The sequence below is a fragment of the Lagenorhynchus albirostris genome, chromosome 20 (assembly GCF_949774975.1).
Source record: "Lagenorhynchus albirostris chromosome 20, mLagAlb1.1, whole genome shotgun sequence".
Lineage (NCBI taxonomy): Eukaryota > Metazoa > Chordata > Mammalia > Artiodactyla > Delphinidae > Lagenorhynchus > Lagenorhynchus albirostris.
The window spans coordinates 11,074,558-11,095,222 of NC_083114.1; the positions used below are offsets into that span (position 1 = coordinate 11,074,558).

The 20,665-nt window shown below is 44.9% G+C and overlaps 2 protein-coding genes across 4 annotated transcripts in view; one reads left to right on the plus strand and one right to left on the minus strand.

Moving 5' to 3' along the window:
• Nucleotides 1-297: 297 nt before the first annotated feature.
• Nucleotides 298-7,101, minus strand: MED31 (mediator complex subunit 31). 2 transcript variants are annotated; one of them, XM_060132829.1, is made up of 5 exons: nucleotides 6,986-7,101; nucleotides 6,015-6,092; nucleotides 5,447-5,543; nucleotides 3,575-3,607; nucleotides 298-660 (listed from the first exon to the last, which is right to left on the minus strand). In XM_060132829.1, the coding sequence occupies exons 1-5, from the start codon at nucleotides 7,011-7,013 to the stop codon at nucleotides 468-470; spliced, it is 429 nt and encodes a 142-aa protein (XP_059988812.1). In that variant the 5' UTR covers nucleotides 7,014-7,101; the 3' UTR covers nucleotides 298-467. The 2 variants fall into 2 exon arrangements, with proteins under 2 accessions (XP_059988812.1, XP_059988813.1); XM_060132830.1 differs by lacking the exon at nucleotides 3,575-3,607.
• Nucleotides 7,102-7,163: 62 nt separating this feature from the next.
• C20H17orf100 (chromosome 20 C17orf100 homolog) overlaps nucleotides 7,164-20,665 on the plus strand; it is a 64,427-nt gene continuing 50,925 nt past the window's right edge. For both annotated transcript variants that reach the window (XM_060133796.1, XM_060133797.1), the window contains exons 1-2: nucleotides 7,164-8,168; nucleotides 14,459-14,622. In XM_060133796.1, coding sequence (XP_059989779.1) covers nucleotides 7,471-7,848 — 378 coding nt within the window. In that variant the 5' untranslated portion in view covers nucleotides 7,164-7,470 and the 3' untranslated portion in view covers nucleotides 7,849-8,168; nucleotides 14,459-14,622. The remainder of the gene's footprint in view (nucleotides 8,169-14,458; nucleotides 14,623-20,665) is intronic.

Below are 20,665 nucleotides of genomic sequence, written 5' to 3' on the forward strand. Positions count from 1 at the left end.
TTCCTGCTGCCTGACGTAAAGAGGTCACTTACTCCACACCTCTCACTCTGTAGATGAAGGGCAGGATAGCTGATCTGAGGGACAGCAAGGTTCCAGGAGACAGACTTGTCTCAGGCCCCACTGTACATGAAAACAGAGCTCGGCTTAGAGTTTGGGATGTTCAGTGGCCCTCCCCTTACCTCGCCCCCTGCTGCCTTAAATTGGTCTGAAACACCTAACATTTCTATTCTTACTCAGCTGACTGTGTTAAATACTAATAAAAGCTTACAAAGCCACAGGGAAATCAAAGTAAAACAATTCTGGTTTAACAGAAATAATCTATTAACAAGAAAAAGTTAGTTCAATTAAATAGCACACTAACGGTTCTAGGTGCTACCACAGTAAAGGTACATAGGAAGAGTTGTTTTGTCTTCACTGTACAAAAGCAATATATACATGTCTTAAGAGCCTGGTCTGGATCCAACTGTTCATTTTCCTGATGTGTTATTTTGCTGTTGCTGCTCCGCCAGGGCTTGCTGAAGGCGCATCCGCTTCCGAGAATAGTGCTGCCAGTGCAGAATTTGCTGCTCATCAATAAATTTCGCACACTGAGCATTCACCAGCTCCTTACGGAAGTGTTCATATTGGAGCAGTTCTAACATGTGTAAACACTGAGGGTACCTGGGGTTAAGTTTATAAGTTAATGAGCGACATAACGTAATAATACCACGCTCTAGTTCAGTTACTCACCTAAAAACGATCTTGCAGCCTACCATTTCTGTAACATTAATTTAGTATACTTTGGTAGTACAGTTCTTTTTTTCCCTGCTTATGCATCAAAAGTCAGCAAAATTTTCAAAAGTGAGAAAACTTAAGTTCAGAAAGATTAAACAACTTGCCTAAGACCACACAGTAACTGGTAAACGGAGTCAACATTGGGGGACAAATCATGCTATTCTCTTCTGGTGGTTTCCAAGGTGAGGAACACGAACACTTTTTATTTTAGTAATTAATTATGTGTTTAATTAATACCTACTGGTTTTCCATAAACAATAAGACAACTTTTATTTTAAAACTGAGTCAATCTCAGGAAGAACTAAGCACAAATATTGTATTCTAGTTTTCCATAGGGATATAACAATTCTGAAATTAAGTACATATACTCTGAGGTTGAGCAAATACGTAAGTAAATATGCTGTAGACAGAAAGCCAAATTTCTGGCTCTCAGAAAAAGAGTTTCAGATAAGGAAGCGGAAGGCTAGAATGAATCTTGTTACTGAGTTGGAATTGAAAACATCAGTATGAACTCATGGCTTTTTTTATATATATATATATATATATATATATACACACACACACAGATATAGAAATAGATATTTATATACACACACACACACACAATTTCTAGCTTTGTGTGTTGAGAGGGCCTACAAGCAGTGACACCAATGAGCACACTGAATGCCCAGATCATGGGTTTTATATAGAATTATCCAAGGTTGGTTGGAGACATGGCTGATTCTAAGGCTAGCAGAGGGAAAGTACAAGGTGAGCCTGGAATATTATGTAGTGCCAGAAAGAAAAATGCTCAGAAAATTATAGGGATATGTCAAAAGTACTCAGGAGCCAATGTGAAGGGGCTCCCACTGGCTATATCTGGGATCAAGAAGATATATAATTATAACCCACAAGATAAAGAATCCAAGAGTCCATATTGATGTAACTTTTTTAAATGAATAAATAAATCAGGAACAAGGAAATGTTCCTTCCTTACAACTGAATACCAACTAATAAATGAATAAAGAATGATGGAATTAGAAAATCTCCACAGTAAAAATTGTTTCAAGCAAGTATCTTCCACAGATGCTAAAGTTAGGTAAAAGCATGAAATATGAAACAAGATATTTACATAGTCTCAAAGTATTCCCTCACAAAATATGTATTAAATACAAAAGGAAAAATAGTAACTTGATACAGAGAAAACTGGCAGCCACCACCTCAACCAAGTGACCAAAATTAATATCACCAGTAGAGGGACAAATTGACATCCTATGACTCCTGATATACCAAGAAGGATATAACATCACTTCTGTGTCACACTTATGGGGGGGAAAAAAAAGAAGACTGATGAACTCAGATTAATGGAGACTAACACATGACAACAAAATGCAGCATCTGAGCCTAGACCGGACACTGCCTCAGACACAGGACATTAGTGAGACAGCTGGCAAAATGTGAGTGAGGTCTGCTGGTTAGATAACAAGATCAGATGATATATCAATGTTAATGTTCTGATTTTGATCACTGTACTATGATTATATAAGAAGTTTGCACTTAGAATATCTGGGGGAAGAATGTACAGGAATTCTTCTTACTGTTTTTCCATTTGTTTTTAAGTAAAATTATTTCAAATAGAAAAGACATAAAATTTAAATGAGTCAATTAAAAAACAGTGAGTCTTATAGGGAGTACACAGATAGAGCCAAAATTGTACAAGTGGTATTCAAATGACTAAAGTTTGGGGACAGTACACTACAGCAGTGCTTCTCAAATTTTAATGCACACATGAATCACTTCTTTTTTTTGGGGGGGGGGGGTTCGCGGGCCTCTCACTGTTGTGGCCTCTCCTGTTGCAGCACACAGGCTCCGGACGCGCAGCCTCAGCGGCCATGGCTCATGGGCCCAGCTGCTCTGCGGCATGTGGGATCCTCCCGGACCGGGGCACGAACCCGCGTCCCCTGCATCGGCAGGCAGACTTGCAACCACTGCGCCACCAGGGAAGCCCACGTGAATCACTTCTTAAAATGCAGACTCTGGTTCAGGAAGTCTGGGGTGGAGCCTGAGGACTGCATTTCTAACAAGCTCCCAAGTGATACCAATGTTGCTGGTCTGAGAACCACATTGAGTAGCAGGGCCCTACACCATGTTGTCCTTATTACAGATTTGCTTCCTATACTCCAAAGATTCACAGTTGCTTGTAATTGTCAGCAGCTAAGCCTGGAAAGCCCTACTCACACCTACCCTGGCTCTTTCCTTTTCATGAGGACATTGTTGGTAGTTAAAAAGACCTAGGTTTGAAACCAGCTCTGCCATTCTCCAGCTGAGTGGCCTCAAACAAGGTACTTAAACTCCCTTAAGGTTTAGTTTCTTCAACTGTAAAATAAGTTAATGTGATGACCAAGAGAATGGTCTTCAAGTAGCATTTAGTAACTGGAACTTAGACACACAGTGATCATTTATCAGACTTGTAGAGTCAATGCTCAGAATACATTACATGACAAAATAAGGAATTATAAATATGTTAATAGGCTACAATTATAGCATTAACCAACCAGATGAAATAGAAGAGGTACAAAAGGAAAGTTCTGCAATTAGATTTTTTTTAAATAAATAAGAAATAAATGGAGAACTAAACTAACAGCATTGATGAAAATAAGAACTGAAAGATTTTAGTTGACATAAAGCTCCCAGCAAGTCAACAATATGAATCCTTGCCCCCTCATTCCCTGCCCCCCCCAAAAGGTAATGTAAACTTAAGTTGAACAAATAGAAGTATAATGTCCATATGAAGAATAAAAAGCTATTTGGTCCACTGTACCTTGACATCTGAAGGCCTGTGTTTAGCTCTTGGCTGAAAAACATAAGGCATAAGTGCAAAATATCCAAAGGTGGGCACATGAGAAATGGCTGAAGGTAGGTGAGAAAAAAAGATGTAAGAGATAAATTATAGTTGCAAGTCGTGGCTGTTAGTGAAATGGTGGAAACTGTCTAGAAGAGGCAACTGCTCCTCTGCTCTAGCCAGTGGCTGACCTGGGAGAACAAAGACCTGGGGTTACCAGATCCTCCAGAATTTTAGAGAGTAGCTACAAATCTGGATTAAAATAGGAAACTTTCTAATCTTCAAATGTTGGCAACTATTAAATGAAAACCTTGTGCAGAAATGAAATGGGGGTTAATTTGCAACCTCTCTTGAATTTAAATATCTGAATGGCTGTTCCTCAAGAGGGCATAGATTGGTTCTGGATTAATTCAGGGATAAAACTCAACATGGGTTGAAGTTACATGGAGGTATATCATATTATTATACAAGGAAGAACTTTCTAGCATCTAGCTAACAATGGAATTGGTTGCCCCTGAATGGAGTAGTATGGGCTCACTGGAAACCTCCAGCCAGCATGTAGATGACCATCTCAGCAATGTTGTGGGTGAAACTGAACTTGATGGTGTCTAGGGCTCAGTGTCCAACACTGAGTCTCTAAGTCTACATACATATAACATGTTGCAATCTAATAAAAAAGTCTTTTCTCTGGATTATTAAATGAATAATGGTTCTTTATAAAGGGCCAGTAAGGGTGCCAAGGGTCCTGCAAGCTACAGGAGGATGTGGGCTTCATACATCCTCCTTGTTATGAGACACAGATCAGAAAAGTGAGAGTACAAGTTTGAAACGTTTTCCTCTCAAACTTGTGTTTGTTTAGGAAAAAAAAAGACAAAGTTTCACCATTGCTTTTTGACTACCTAGTTAAGACAAAGCACAGGTGGGAATTCACGGTTTCTTTTTTACCATTAAAAAGGAATAAGTTCGGGGACTTCCCTGGCAGTCCAGTGGTTAAGACTCCACGCTCCCAATGCAGGGGGCCCGGGTTTGATCCCTGGTCAGAGAACTAGATCCCGCATGCCACAACTAAGACCTGGTGCAGCCAAATTAATCAATAAATATTAAAAAAAAAAAAAAAGTAAGCTATAGCACTACTGCAAATTAGCAGAAAAAAAAAAGGAATAAGTTCATGATTATAGTATGCTCCTTGCAATTCATAAGCCTTAAAAAGAAAGCATCTATTGCACAACTTGAATAATACATATATTTATTATGTAAAATATATAAAATAAAATAAGCAGCTACTAAGACTCAGGTAAGGCTACCTCCTCCAGAAAACCTTCCTTACAAGTAAGTACCCCTTTCTATGGTCTTTCATGTTCAGGCTATGGCTATGTCATTGCATATATAGACTGTGGGTTCCTTTGGGTCAGAAACCCGGTGAAATGGAGTGAGTGGTACAAGGTAAGGTCAGACAAGACAGGGCCAGATCATACAGGTCTTCAGCTCGAGAAAAGAGACTAGATTTTCCTCTGCATGCAATGAGAAGCAACTGAAGAGTTCTAATGGAATGTTGTGATTTCTATTTTTAAGATACCAAGTCGGCTTCTGTGTAGAAAATGGTTCTTCTTTGTTTGGCTTGGGGGCGGGGGATGGCGGGGAGAAAGCAGGGATACTGGTGAGTATATCACTGAAATAATCCAAGTTAAGTTAGAGATAAGTGTGTCTCATATTAAAATGGAGACAACTAAAAGAAGTGCAGAGATTCAAACTGTATTTTTTCCAATGTGAAACTAAGAAGTCTATTAAATATCAGTGCTTTGGAGTATAATAAAGTACACACATATTTAGGACTATAAAAATTAAACTTACTTTAGATACTTGGCATATTCTGGTTCTTTCCAGTAAAGCAAGTACTTAAGATAATTAACAAAAGCTTTGTCTTTGAAGTAACCTCTTTGGGCAAGAACTGAAAGGCATAAAAAAAAAAAAATACACCTGTAGAGCAAATCAATCCTTGGACTACTGATTTGTGACTCCTAACATACAAGTAAAGAATTTACTTACATAACATCCCCACCACCAACACTCATTGAATTCACAACAGAAGTCCCAGTTTGCTCAATTATATATATACCAATATAAGTGTAGCAATAATTCTGTTCAATTGAGAATGTACAAAAGCAGATACTAAAGTCATCCCTCAAATCCACAGGGGACTGGTTCTAAGAGAGCCCACAGACACCAAAACCCACAGATGCTCAAGTCTCACATAAAATAACATAGCGCAATGACAATGACAGTATTGTCACCCTCCGTATGGGAAGATTCAACCAACTGCAGTTGAATCCGAGGATACAAAGGGCCAACTATGAATTGGAACTCTTCTATCAGAAATTATAAATAGCTACTCAATTCAATGAGGTGTTCAACAACTTACAATTAAGGTAATTTGGGTTGGCTAAACACTGCACAAATTCCAACTCCAACTGAAACCGAAGTCGATTTCCAGCATCATCTAGGAGAGAAGATAGCAAAAAGCATCCAAAATAAACGTCACCATATACAATACTGATTTGTAGAAAGAAAACAGCAGTAAAGAAACCTGACTAATGAGATACGTTTCTACATAAAGGGCACGTGAAGGTTTTCCTAAACTGGGCGAGGGAGGAGAAAAATCTTCCTTAGAAGTGTAAGGAAAGCAAAGCCCTGATTAAAAGGAATGTTTAATCAGGAATGAATGAATTCTCTAATGTTAAAGACAAGTCATCAAAGAAAACAGGATCACACACGGGGCAGAACATTTATCACTCGTGAGCCACTATGTTGAGATTTTAACATTTTAACATTGACCACTGTTGTGGTAAGTTGCGGTAACTGTGCCTTACCTTACTTTAATGTGTTACAAGTTGTTAAGTGATTAAGCTAAGCAAAAACAAAGCAAACGCTAAACCTATCAAGAAAAGTTCAGAATGCAAGCTGAAAGAGACCATGGTGAGAATGCAAGATCAGGGAACGCTTGCTTCGGTGAGACGCGTCAGTTGCAAAATAATACACGAGTTTGTCGACGATGTTTTAAACTTATGCAAGCTCATTTAAGACGCAGAAAACAAATCGAGGAAGCGGTTTATGATCCAAAATCTCTCCTTTAGCCTCGCCGGAAGCCGACCCCTCGCTGGGGTCGGTGTCTGAATAACAAGTGAGGAGAAAGGATACACCAACAAAACAAACTCTGAAAAGGCCAAACTACCTTCGCCCTTCCAGACGCTAGAAGAGCCCTCGCCCCTCCCGGTCCGAACAATCACCTTGAGGGGAGTTAGGCCTGGAAAGAGAACCTGGGGAAGCGGGAGCAGGTGTCTGGGCCCAGGATAGTTCTATTTGCCAAAACGCACGGCTCGGACCGCCACTCACCTGTCTCCATAGCGACAGCTGCCGCCATCACCAGCAAAGGAGCTAAGCAGCCAGCAGCCCGACACCGCGAACGCCGGGAGTGGCGGGGGATGTGCCGGAAGCCGCGGCTCCCCCTTCCTGCCGCGGTGCAGTGTGGGATGCGGGGGGCGGGCAGAGCCTCGCGCGGGGGCGGGCGGCTCCTCTCATCCCAGGCCCGCCCCGGCTCGGCCCGTTCCCGCCTCCGCCCGCGCGGGCTCCTGACAAGCTAGGGGGCGATGCGGGGGCTGACCTAGCGCGGGGCCTAACCCAGGGTTTCAGAGGGGCCATCACCAGCCCCAGCCAGGACCACTGTTCCTGCACGTGGCTGTGTCATGGGATCCTCGGCTACCGCTGTGCCTGCGTCACAGTGCCATGTGATGTCACTCCTCACCGTGTGACGTAACCCGTCGAGGAGCGTGGGGCAGTGGGGCCTCGCGAGGCCTGCTTGGTTCCATTACCCCTGTAAGATGGCCTCACCCCTTGGGGAAAAGTCCTCTCCGCCCCGGGCTGAGGCCACCCGCTCCGAGGAGACGGCAACGGTCCGCGTGGAGACGTCGTCCCACCGCGTGGAGACGACCTCCCGTGAGGTGCGGAGGTCTTCCCGGCAGGTGGAGACTACCCAGTGCCGCAGCGAGGGGTGCTCCGTCTCCCCCTTTGGGAAACGGGCCCCTCGCGTCTTCGAGGTGTCCTACCAGCACGTGGAAACCGCCTCGCAGCGCACGGAGACGGCCTCCCGCTGCGTCAGGGCCTTGTCTCTGCGGGTGGAGACGTCTCTGCACCGCGTGGAGAGCCCGCCGCAGCGGGAGCAGCCGGCCGCTCGCCAAAATGTCCAAAAGGCCCGATGAAATGCTACCTTCCTCGGGGCCACGAGAGGGCCATGGCCCTTGGCCAGGGCAGAATTGCCTCCAGTTCGCAGCCAGCCTGCTGCCAGGTGGACCGATCATCTCTGGTTTCCTGGAAGCAGACCACAAATCAATTTAAGAGCCAAGCTGCGGTTTCAGGACTCAGCCAACATTCATTGACCCTGCTGCACCCTGGACCATCCTTTCCTGCCTTTGACCCAGTGAACTACTTTAACTTGAAGCCAGCACAAAAAGTTTTCGGGCCCTATATATTGTATATATTGAGATGATGGACAAAGAGGCTGTTTGAACCTCTGAGGCAGGTGAGTTTTGGATTCTTAGCCCCTGAACGACCTTTGCTGCTTCAAATTTAGGGACAAGGAGCAAACTGTAGTCATGACCAGTGGAATGATTATATGCCTGCAGCAAACCTGAGGGGCAAGGAGCAGACTTTCCTTAATTAGTTGGCCTGTGTTTATGTTTCAAAATTGTTATTTTCTTTATGCCAAGCCCTTGTGCATGGTAGCCCGAGCCACACGCATTTTAACATAGGTCAAATGTAGCTCAAAGTGAAACTACATCACCAGTCAAGAATAATCTTAGAAAGGAAACCTGACCTGTGATTTGAGGAGGTACAGGGGAGGAATATTTATTGAGCACCTACTCTGTGCCAGGTGTTATTTTAGCATTTGGGCTATAGCAGTGAACAAGGCGAATAGGGTCCTGGCTCTTGGGGAGCTTACACTCTAGTGAAAAGGCAGACAACAAATGACAAAACAAGAGTTTTGTATTGTGATTAGCACTATGAAGGAAATAAAACAGGTAATGTGATAGAGAATGTAAGGGGGTTGTTTAGATGGGATGGTCAGGGAAGGCCTTGCTGATTAGGCAGCCTTTGATCTGGGACTTGTTTAGTGAACAGTGAGCCATGCAAAGGTCTGGGGAGAGTGCATTCTAGGTAGAGGAAATCAGCCAAGTCCAAGGGGTGAAGGGGAGCAAGCTTGGACTGTTCAAGGAGCAGAAAAAAGACCAGTGTGGCTGGAGCTTAGGGAGGGAGAGCGTTGTATGGAAGGGAGGATGTTAGAGAAGCAGGCAGTGGCCAGTTCATAGAGGGTCTTGAAAGCCACAATAAGGAGCTTGGGTTTTATTCTAAGGTCAGTGGGAAGACGCTGGAGGGTTTTCAGCAGGGGAGTGACATGATGCATTTTGCATTTAAAAAATATCCTGGTTCCTGTGTGTAGGATGTAGGACAATGGTTCTCAGGGGTGATTTTTATCCCCCAAGAGACATTTGGCAATGTCTAGAGACTTTTTTTTTGTTTGTCACGATGGGGGGGGGCAGTTGCTACTGGTGTCTAGTGAGTGGAGACCAGGGATGCTGCTAGGCCTCCTACAGTGCCCAAGACAGCCCCCCTCCCCCAAGCAAAGGGAACTACGTTTGGACTAACACACTTAGTCCAAAATGTCAATAGTGTGAGGTTGAGAAACCGTGATGTGTAGGGGACCAGAGAGGAAACAGGAACTAGTTAGGAAGCTAATAACGTGGTCCAGTAAGAGATGATAGTGGCTTATACTAGGGTGGCAGAAGTGGAGCTAGAGAAAAGAGTGCAGATTAGGGATGTGTTCTGGAAGTGGAGCTGACATGACTGATGGATATGGAAAGTGAGGGAAAGAGGAATAGAAGAGGGCTTCTCTGGTGGCACAGTGGTCGAGAGTCCGCCTGCCAATGCAGGGGACACGGGATCGTGCCCCGGTCCGGGAAGATCCCACATGCCGCGGAGTGGCTGGGCCCGTGAGCCATGGCCGCTGAGCCTGTGCTCCGCAACGGGAGAGGCCACAACAGTGAGAGGGCCGCGTGCCGCAAAAAAAAAAAAAAAAGCAATAGAAGAATCGAGGATGACTTCTAAGTTTTGGCTTGAGCAGTTTGGTGTATGGTGATGCCATTTACTAGGCTGAGAAATACTAGGGGACGATCGGTTTAGGAGGAAAAATCAGTTCCATTTTGGCCGTATTGAGTTTCAGATGCCTATCAAATACCCAAGTGGAGTTGACTGTAAGAGGCTGGCTGCCATGAGAAAGGTGAGGATTGGAAATATAAAATGTAGGGTCATCAGTCCATAGATGGTATTTAAAGCCAGGGGACTGAGTGACAATCATCTGCCAGTCTGTCTCGCTCATTTTATGCCCGTGAATGGATTAGAACTCTTGTTCATCAGGGAACACCAGCTGGCTAAACACCTCTTCCCCCCTCTCACCCCCGCAGGGTCTGGCTTGACCTACCTAACTCATCCTTGCCTGTAGCCCTTTGGTAGCCACCAATAAGGGAGAAAGTTTGCACTAAAATGTGAGACAAATGCTTCTGAAAACTTGACTTTCACTGACAACATTACACTGCTCTTGGGAAGAGGGTTCTTAAAGTTTCAGAAGTTCAACTTTTTCGGGGGTTTTGTGTGTGGGGGGGTGTTGTTACATGGATATCAGTGTCCAAGGTTCTCGTGGGATGGCTGAACAACTGAACTGACGTATAACAGTGGTTCTCAACTGGTGGCAGTTTTCCCCGCAGGGGACACTTAGCAATGTCTGGAGGCATTGTTGTCACAACTGTGGGGGTTGGATGCTACTGGCATCTAGTGGGTGGAGACCAGGGATGACACTACACATCCTACAGTGCACAGGGTCATCCGCCACCCCATCCCCGACGACAAAGAATCACTTGGCCCAAAGTGTCAATAGTACCAACATTGAAAAACCCTGAAGATTCTAGCAGTTTGGAAAGCTAGAGCATGGTCCATTGGGGGAAGCACCCCACTTCATGACAGATTTGCTATGGGAAAAGGTTTAGAGGTAGTGGTCTCTGTCAAATGTCAGCGCAGGAACTGTCAGAGGGGAGAGATATGTGGCTTTTCGAGGAGAACTTACATCCCTGCTTTCAACAATGTATATTTATCCCAGGAGGAAAGGCCGTCCCATCTAGCAAGATGTAAAGACCTTGATTTTGTGGGACCTCCTTGTGAGGTAGAGTACTCTCTGTTGGCAGGCACTGTGCTCAGTCATTACCACGTTACCTCATTTTATTATGGGGGAGTGCACTGGGCCTCCCTGGCGGATAGGGGCTCAGGCCAGGGGAACGTTAGAAAACCCCAGAGGCTACCCTAATGCTTCTGCCTCATAAAACTTCTGCTGTAGACTAACAATTAGACTTCGGAATTTTAGTCCTTGGTGAGCTTACTCATTCTTTTTAATGTGACAGACCACATGCATTATATACACTCTCAAGTGTTATTTAAGTGAACAAAGTAGTTTATTTTTCTTTAACAATGTTCCTTATCAATGTTTTTATTACAAAAGCGATAGGTGCTTAATGTAACAAATTAAATAATTCAAGATGTATAAAGAAAAATTTAGTAATTTGTCCATTTCCATCCTCTGGAAATAATTCATGTCAGCAACTTGGTGTATATCCTTCTAGACCTTTCTGCATTAAGTGCTCCTAACCCCCTTCTTAGTCATACCTGGAAAAATGGTTGGAAGGTTACTGTGAAAAAGCCAAAGACTTGGTTTCTAGATGATTGATTCTCTTGGAAGGATATAGGATTCTGGTAGCTCTTTCTTTTTGTTGTTACACTTGTATCATAAGAAAGGTTTTTACCTAGGTTTCTTCCTCCCAGTTTCATTTACTCATATTTCCAAACTGAAATCCAAAGAGATATACACAGAACAAGAAAGTGTCAAAAAAGACAAGAGACATGAAAAAAAAGGATGTGACAAGATACTTGTCATATGTACTGTATATCAGATTCCACAGCTTTAAAATGATCCTGTATGTTAAAGGAGCTTATATCTGTCATAATTTTTAAGGTACCTGCTGCATATTGTTAAGTGTGTGCTACCCATACTGTGTGTCATCATCCTTCCCACTTTGTCTTGGAAGCTCCAAAGGAGTGCGGGTGCTTTTGTATCTGTGACATGGTATACAATCGCTAGCCCAACGTGCGTGCAATGAAGAAGGAAGAGCAGTGCTGTCCCTCTATTCCCAGCCAAGAAGGCATCGCATGGCTCCATCTACTAATCCGTTAGACTTACTGATCTAGGCAGTAGCCGTGACCTGCCTTCAGTTGTTGCCAACCAGGTTAGTTTGGAAAGACTAAGTACCTGTCAGCACCTGTCATTCTCATAATCCATTCATTTATATATAAGCTGAAGGCAGCTTACAAAGTTCAGCATATGTATTTTCTGTCAGCTGTGTTGAAAATACTTGAAAGAATTCTGTTACTACAACACTCTTTCCCCAGATCACATGAGCCATGGAAAGAATCAGGAGCCCAACCAGCAAGATATTTGGGTCAAGGGCCCATCTAGATCTCCCAGGATTCCGGTTCCTCCATTCTTACCGCTGCTCCCATCCCACCATAGCTGGTACTTGACCCAGCCTCTAGGGGGTTCCACAAACTGTTAGGCTGGAGAAACAGTTCACCGTTTAAAAACTTTTTTTCCGAACGGTTGATCTTCATGGTACAGATGGAAAAACTGAAGTCCATAGAAGCCAAAAGTAATTTGGCCAGGAGCAGAGGTGCTAGCAACCACTTTTGACTGCCTCCTAGGATGGTTTCTTTTGATAACCAAATGAAGGTAGATCTAGTGTCCTTAAATTTAATTTACAATGAGCATAGTGGATCATACTAAAAATAGAAAAGGAAGAGAGACAAGTAACATTTATACTGAATTCTACAGAACACTCTCATTCATGTGAGACTCCGAAAACATTATTATTTTGAAGCTCTGTTATTAAGTGCAGAAACATTTAGCATCATCATGGCTTCTTGATAAATTGGCCCCTTTATCATTATGAAATAACCTTATCTCTGGTAATGTTCTTTGCTCTGAAATCTATCTATTTGATATCAATATAGCTGCTCTAGCTTTCTTTTGATTATTGTTAAGATGGTGCATCTTTTTCCAACCTATTTGTGTCTTTATTTAAAGTAGATTTGTTGTTAGTATTATAGTTGGATCTTGGTTGGTTTTTCTTTTTTATCCTAATAATTTCTGCCTTTTACTTGGGATGTTTAGACAATTTATATTTTCTGTAATTACTGACGTGGCTGGGTTTAAATCTACCATCTAGCTGTTTGTTTTATATTTATTCCCTCTGGTCTTTGTTGCCTTTTCTCCTTTTTTTTTTTAAGACTAATTTAGTACTTTTAATTATTCCATTTCATCTCCTTTGTTGGCATATTTACTCTTTTCATTTTAGTAGTTTCATGAGGGTTTAATATACATTTTTTGATTTTTCATATTCTACCTTAACATGATATTATACTCCTTGACCCATAGTATAAGAATCTTACAAGAGTATACTTCTGTTTTTCTTGACTTTTTTTGCTATTGTTGTCATACATTTTACTTATACATGTTACAAATCCCATAGTACATTGTTAGCATATTAGCTTTAAAGTGCAGGCCTCTCACTGTTGTGGCCTCTCCCATTGTGGAGCACAGGCTCCGGACACGCAGGCTCAGCGGCCATGGCTCACGGGCCCAGCCGCTCTGCGGCATGTGGGATCTTCCCGGACCGGGGTACGAACCCGTGTGCCCTGCGTTGGCAGGCGGACTCTCAACCACTGCGCCACCAGGGAAGCCCCGATTGTCTTTTTTAAAAATTTTTTTTACAGTAGGTCCCTGTTGGTTATCTATTTTAAATATTCAGTTGATTGTCTTTTAAAGAATTTTAAGTGATAACTTTTAAAAGCTCTGCTCACATAGTTAGCAGTTTTGATGCTCTCCACTCCTTTGTATAGATCCAGATTTCCATCTGCTAGCATGTTCCTTCTGCTTAAAGGACTTCCTTAATCATTGCTTCTAGTGCAGGTTTGCTGGTGATGAATTCTTTCAGTTTTTATATGTCCAATAAAGTCTTGATTTTGCCCTCATTTTTGAAATATATTTTGAAAATCATCAATGTAGTCTAATCTGTTTGTTTTACTTAATAAGGAAACTGAGGCGCAGAATGAGAACATCTTGCCAGTCACATGGCACTTATTCTACCTGCAGTGGCACTGCCCCAACCGCTCTGTCAGAATAGCAAAGATTTTGCCACTGGAAACTCATTCATTTAGTTGTCAGTGGCCTGTCCACATTACCCTTTAAATACACCAGGAGAAAGGGCTAAAGTAAATAAATTGCTCTTTAGTGTGTCTTCGTTGATCAGATTCCTTTACCACATCCAGAGCCACTTCATCCATTAGGCGTGGCAGGCTCTAACCCTACAAGTTGTGAACTTTGTAAGGGCCTGCCACAATGGTTGAAGCTTGAAAACTTCATTGGCTTCAAAATACAAGAAGAAGAAAATAGCAAAATTAAAATTAATAAGTGCCAATGTGCACACATTGTAATATATGTGATAGGATACGGGTCAGGACCTCCAAAAATAAGAATATCTAAGACCCAGGTCTTAAAATGGCTCTGCCAAGGTAACTATAAACTGATATCTGGACTCTGGAGAGATGACAAGGTAGGGCCTCTCTCCAAAAATGATAAGACTGATAAGACTTTGGCCGGGGGCAGCCTAGAGATCTCAAGTTTCCTGTATTTTCTTTCTTCCCTCCTTTGACCAGACTGACCTTCCCACTGACTGAAAAACTAGACCTCGGATAAGTGAATTCACCCCTCTGGGCCTCACTGCCCCCACTGAAAATGAGATGTTTGGACTAATCTTTAGATCTGTGATTCCCAAAGTGAGGAATGCAAACGTTGCTGGTGTGCAAGAGGATTTTAGGAGGTATGGAAACATTTTTTATTTTGATAATTAAATATTTATTTCAGTGTGTATTAGATTTAAAAATATAACTAGCCTTCAAACTTGTTATTTCACCAATATTTTACTTCAGCTATAGTAGGCTTTTTTTTTTTTAAAGAAGATGTTGGGGGTAGGTGTTTATTAATTAATTTATTTATTTTGGCTGTGTTGGGTCTTCGTTTCTGTGCGAGGGCTTTCTCTAGTTGTGGCGAGCGGGGGCCACTCCACATCGCGGTGCGCGGGCCTCTCACTATCGCGGCCTCTCTGGTTGCGGAGCACAGGCTCCAGATGCGCAGGCTCAGTAGTTGTGGCTCACGGGTCCAGTTGCTCCGCGGCATGTGGGATCCTCCCAGACCAGGGCTCAAACTCGTGTCCCCTGCATTAGCAGGAAGATTCTCAACCACTGCGCCACCACTGAAGCCCTATAGTAGGCATTTTTAAATGTTTAAATGAATTGATTTAAAGAAAAAATAATCAGATTCTATAAACAATTGGCCTTGGGTGTGGCCAGAAGTTTGAAAGTAATATGGAATACACTGACTGATGTTTGGGAAACGAGGCACTAATTTAGTTCCTTAAGGGAATGTTTTTTGAACTCCATGAGAAAGCCTGGGGCTGTGACATCAATTTAGTGGATTGTAATCAGCATTTTTCTTATTAATGAAATAAAAATAGAAAAATATAGAATATATCAGAGTGTTCACACATAGTAAAGGTAAGAATTTCTTTGTGAAACTTTTCTGTATTGTCACAGTGTAAAATATGTTAATGTTGAGAGTCACTGTCCAGAAAGTTGCAGAAAAGTGCATCCTGTGAGTCCGTGACCATCTTTGAGTTTGTGCCATGGCAGACAGTGGACAGCAGAGGTCAGGCAATCCCCTCACGGCAGCAAAGGCTGATCCTTAGCCCAGCAGAAACCTCAAGGGAATGCCAAGCGGCACAGAGGCCTGACGCCAGGCCTGAGGTGACAATTGTTAACAGAAAATCCAGCTCATTGGCCTTCAGGGGTGACCACTACTGAGAGCGACCAGAGCTCCACAAGCACCCTGGTCCTCCCCTGCAGCGGGACACTCCAGGTGGCACTGCCACAGCCACTTCCCGTCTTCCATCCCCAGATTGCATTCTCATCTCTGGACTTTCAAAACACCCTGGGGATGCTTCGGTGTCTAGTGTTTCTCAGACTAAGGCCCTGTGATTCAGGATGCGGCCCTAGCCGTGTTCATCTTGGAAAGTCACAGTATCTTCATGTTATGTGCCCACACTGATTTAAGGGGACACTCTCGTGTTTCACATTCCCTTCGCCTTGATTATTGGAGAGCACCCAACACGCGTTGAGCACTCACTCTCCCCCAGGCACCGTTCAAAGCACTCCTGTTCCTCACATCTGCATGCGGTAGATCAGAACACTGGGGCATAGAAAGGTTAAGTGATTTACCCCAGGTTACCAGCTAGGAGGAAGAGGAGCCAAGCCCCAAACCCAGGCCGGCTCCTCTGCTGTGCTCTTCGCCACTAGCGTTTGCTGTGCTCTAAGAGAGGGCTAGAGAGCCTTCCCAAAGTCTCTGCCTGCTCTTCCCAGTGTCATATCCAGTGGCCTCTTTGGTCCACATCTTCCCTGACCCTTCTGTAGCATTTGACCCCAAGGACCATCCCCTTCTGGAAATTTTCTCCCCCATTGGCTTCCATGAGCTGCACTCTGGCCCCGTCTTCTTTCACTGAGTCCTCTCCCTGCCCCTGAAACCCTGCAGACATCAGCGGTCCCCAGAGTTCTTTCCTCAGCCTTCTTTTCTCACTGTGCATACCTCACCCCAGCACTCATGGTGCCAACTGCTGCCTGAGAGCTGATGGCCTTCCCACCCAGACGTCTCTCCTGAGCAACTGGCCTGGACATCTTGCTCTTGACGGCCTAGATTCATCTTCTACTCAAAATGTCCAAAACTGGCCCATCTGCCTCCTGTCCCAACTCCACCCCATAATTTCGGGCATATTCCCACACACCTCTGCCTGCGTTTCCTCAGTGAATAACGTTATCTGCCCAGCTGCCGGGCAGAAATCTGTTACCTGTGACTTCTCACTATTACACCTTCATACAAGTCAGTCCAGTGGATCTGTCTGTTTTGTCTCTTGAGACCAGCCATTGCCTTAGTTCAGAGTTTTGTCATCTCTCTGCCTGGTTTTCCTTTTCTCTCTTCTGATCCATCTCCAGCATGCAACCAAAATTATGTTTTGTGAAACACGTTTCACTCTTTTCGTTCCCCTCTCCCTCAGACACTTTCAGTGCTTCTGCACCTCCTGTGCTACGCCTGGCCTGGCCTTCAGCTCTCTGGCATCTCTGCCACCAGGTCCCTCTAGGCGCTCTGTGCTACGGCCACTTTGTGCTTGTGCTCACTCCTGAAAGCACACTTGCTGTGCCCTCTTTCCAACTTACGCTGGGACTCTAGCGCCACTCCCTGAAGGAGCAAGAGGAGGAACAGAGGAATGGGAGAAGGTGAAGCCAAAGCAGCTGCAGGACCTGGTGTTCTGTGAGGACGATACACCAGGTGTGGCTTATCCATTGTCCTTGTGTGACCAAGTGGGCACTTCTGGATGAGGGTGTGTCATGTACCAACACCCTGTCAAGCACATTAGTGTGCAGGGCCTGCGTCCAGTCCTGAGACCTCTTTAACTCAAGGCAGGAGCCTGGCTGTGATGCAAGAGATGCTATGATTCCCAGGAACCAACATCATGACCAGGCCGGGCTCCCCATTGCCTCTCTGATCTCACCTCCTATCACTCCCCTTACCCCCAATTCCTTTTCACTTTATTTGCCTTCATGCTAATCCTTAAATATGCCAAGTTTATTCCTGCCTCAGGGCCTTTGCACTTTCCATGTATGCTGCCTAGAATGCTCTTCCCCAGATTTTTTAATGATTTGCCTCTTCACATCATTTAGGTATTACATAAAATATTGATTTTACTGATTAAATACCCCCAACCCTTATTTCACATTTTTCCGTAGCACTTTCCACAATGCGAATTTATTTTATTTGTTGCTGGTTTACTGTCTATGTTCCCCACTGGAAAGGCAAGGACCCTGACTTGTTTGTCACTATATCCCCAAAAGCCTGTAATGACACCTAGCACAGATCAGGTGTGTAATAAGTGTTTGTGGTAAACATGAGTGAGAGAATCAATGAATGGTCAGGATGAATTTCAGGACCCTCAGCAGTTTGGACTCAGACTGAGACTGCCACTGCCGTCTGTCAGTCTGGGCAGGATTGGCTGGTGGTGAGCCCAGGTCTTTGGCAGGTTCAAGGGTGAAGAACTGGGGGAGGCCAGGTGAACTCTCACATTTACCCTTGGCCCTCTGATGATCCTTCTGCCAGGTAAAATCCTGCCTGTCCTCAAGGCCCTGCTCCATTTCCACCTCCCCTCCATCCCACCCTGAGCCCACTTCCTGAGTGGGCTGATGATGATCCTTCTGCCAGGTAAAATCCTGCCTGTCCTCAAGGCCCTGCTCCATTTCCACCTCCCCTCCATCCCACCCTGAGCCCACTTCCTGAGTGTTGTCCCTCCCCACTGCAGCTCCCTCTTTTTACGGCGCCCATGTGATTGCTCTCTAAATTACTCTCATTGTTTACTCCTGTCTCTCCCATGAGATTGAAAGCACATCAAGGGCAGGGACTATCACAAAGCCTCTGTGTGTTCAGTAGCTATGCCTAGACCGAATGAACAAGGTTAGGTTTGTCTGGACACAGGCATGATCACTGAATGTTCTCAGCCCCTGTAAGGCAGGGCATCCCCTGGCAGTAAGCAGGGGGTGTAGCTTCTCTAGAGCACAATTAAGGGCACATTTGGAAAGCCATACAGACTTTGAAGAAAGACAGAATTGCTCGGTGACAGACGCTCACTCATATACTACATGGTCGTTTCCCCTTCTTTTTATTCACCCATAGTTTGCTGAAATCCCGCCCAGTGATTCTGAGATGGCCTCCAGGAGCTAGGGGAAGATGTAAACGGGAAGATTCAAGTTCAGAATCAGACCTGTGCCTACCGTTGGGGCAGGCCAGGAGGGGTGACCCCACGACCCCTCCCTCCCTTTGCCTTCAGTCTGTTATAAATTGCCTTCACCCCGTGATGCTTCCGCTGGGAGTCCGGACTTCAGCTGCTTAAACAGATTGCTGTGCTTACAAATAGCAAGGCACTTCAGAGCCTGCAAATCACTTTATCCCTTTTCTTAAATGAAGATCCAACTCTACCATGTCTGTTCTAGTTTGGCTTCTTGATCATAACCTTGGAGTGACTCAGCGGGCATCACCCAGACTCCCTGGGGCCACCAGAGTGAGCTGGCCAGGTGGGCAGCCTCAGCTGAGACTGTCTCCCAACCAGTCTGAGGTCTGCAGGTTAGGCTTCACGGTTGGAGAGCTCCAGACAGGGAGCGACAGGGTAGGTCCCTTGGGAAGACAGGAGTGTGTCAGGAGTCAAGGAGCACCTTTCACCAGGTACGGTGGGCCGCCCAAGCATCCAGGTGGCTGTTTTATGTAATTATTACTTTTTATGTACAGATAGTTTTATTTTTGTTTATTTGCACATACCATGGTTTTCGTATTCCCTATTGGCAAAAATATTCACAGCAGCCATACTATAGCATGTTGGACATGTGGATAGCACTGCACTCATCATCTTTTATGTACAAAGCTGTTATTTTTCTGTTTATTGTTTCCTTGCAACCCATTCCCAGGAGTGGAATTACCACGGGAAATGGGATGAACGTTTAGAATAGCTCTAGAGCCGTATTGCCCAATTCCTTCCTTAAAAGGCTGTGCTAATTTATGGGGCCACTGACTGTGTTTAAGCAGCTTTTTCCACAGCCACGGGAGCATGAGATGTTACCATTCCCTTAATGTGTGCTAATTTAGGAGGTGTGGAGTGGCACATTGCTACTCCAGTGTGCGTTTCCCTGACTGCATCGAGGATGAGCCTGTTGTAGGTACCGGTCCACTCTTGCGATGGCCTTCCTGCTGTGTCACCGGCCCTGTGTGTCTGTCTCTCTCCACCTCCCTGCCTCTCACTGACTGAGTGTCGGCCTCATTCTCTAAGCCTGTCTGTCTCGGTCTTTCAGCCTCTGAATCCTGTCTTTCTCTGGTTTCTAACTGGGCAGACATGTGGCTGATTTATGAAGGTCCTAGACGAGCCCTGACAAGCTGCTGGCTGGACCTGGACACTGGCCCCTGGCCTCTAAGGCCTCCCTCCCTCCCCAGTGAACTCAGACAAAGCGGGCTCATCTGGGCCGACCTCCCAAGGAACAGTTGGTAATGACCAGGCTGTCCCTCAGTGATCTCCTCTAATGATGTGTTCCAGGCTCTCCAGCCTCAGGACAACTCGCCAAACAGACGTGCACATCCTGGCAGTTGGGAATGTGTGGTCTGACAGAGCCAGTGAGTGGGGCCCCCAGAGTCCAGACGTGTGGACAGCAGAGGGGCCCACAGCAGTGACAGCAGCTTGACCTGCCTTCCTGCTCCAGTGAGCCCCTTGCCTGAAGTGGCAGAAAGAGCTCACCTCTCAGGCACAAAACCCACTTGGCCCCAAGTGGATAGGGAGCCCCCAGCACGCCATAGTGTGGCAGGGACGGGGGGCTGCCACACTGCTCCACTGCCAATGGCCTTGAAGGTTCATGGGCACTTGGGAAGATTTCAGAAAGGCAGCTGACCTCAAGGGAAGCTGTGCAGGTGCCCTTGATGAACCCCCGTGATTGGTGGGTTGCTGAATCCAGGCTCCGGACCTGCCTGCTGCCACTTGTCACAGAGGCAGACAGGCCTTGAGAGTTTGGGCTCCTGCAGTTACCTCTCAGACTCCATGGATGGTCCTAGCACATTAGAATCCAAGAGATTGTTAAAAGCCAGACAGGAACTCAAACATCAAGTTTTCTACTCTTTCAGCTAATATTCTTAACACTCAGCTGTTTCTCTTTTTTTTAATTAATTAATTTATTTTTGGCTGTGTTGGGTCTTCCTTGCTGCACGCGGGCTTTCTCTAGTTGCAACGAGCA

Excerpts from the sequence above, each read along its gene's own strand:
- MED31 (XM_060132829.1), bottom strand. The coding sequence starts at position 7,013 with ATGGCGGCAGCTGTCGCTATGGAGACAG. Across the intron at positions 5,544-6,014 it reads CAACCCAAATTACCTTAATT|TTCTTGCCCAAAGAGGTTAC; the intron begins GTAAGTTGTTGA and ends TATGCCTTTCAG. Across the intron at positions 3,608-5,446 it reads GAATATGCCAAGTATCTAAA|CCAAGAGCTAAACACAGGCC; the intron begins GTAAGTTTAATT and ends TATGTTTTTCAG.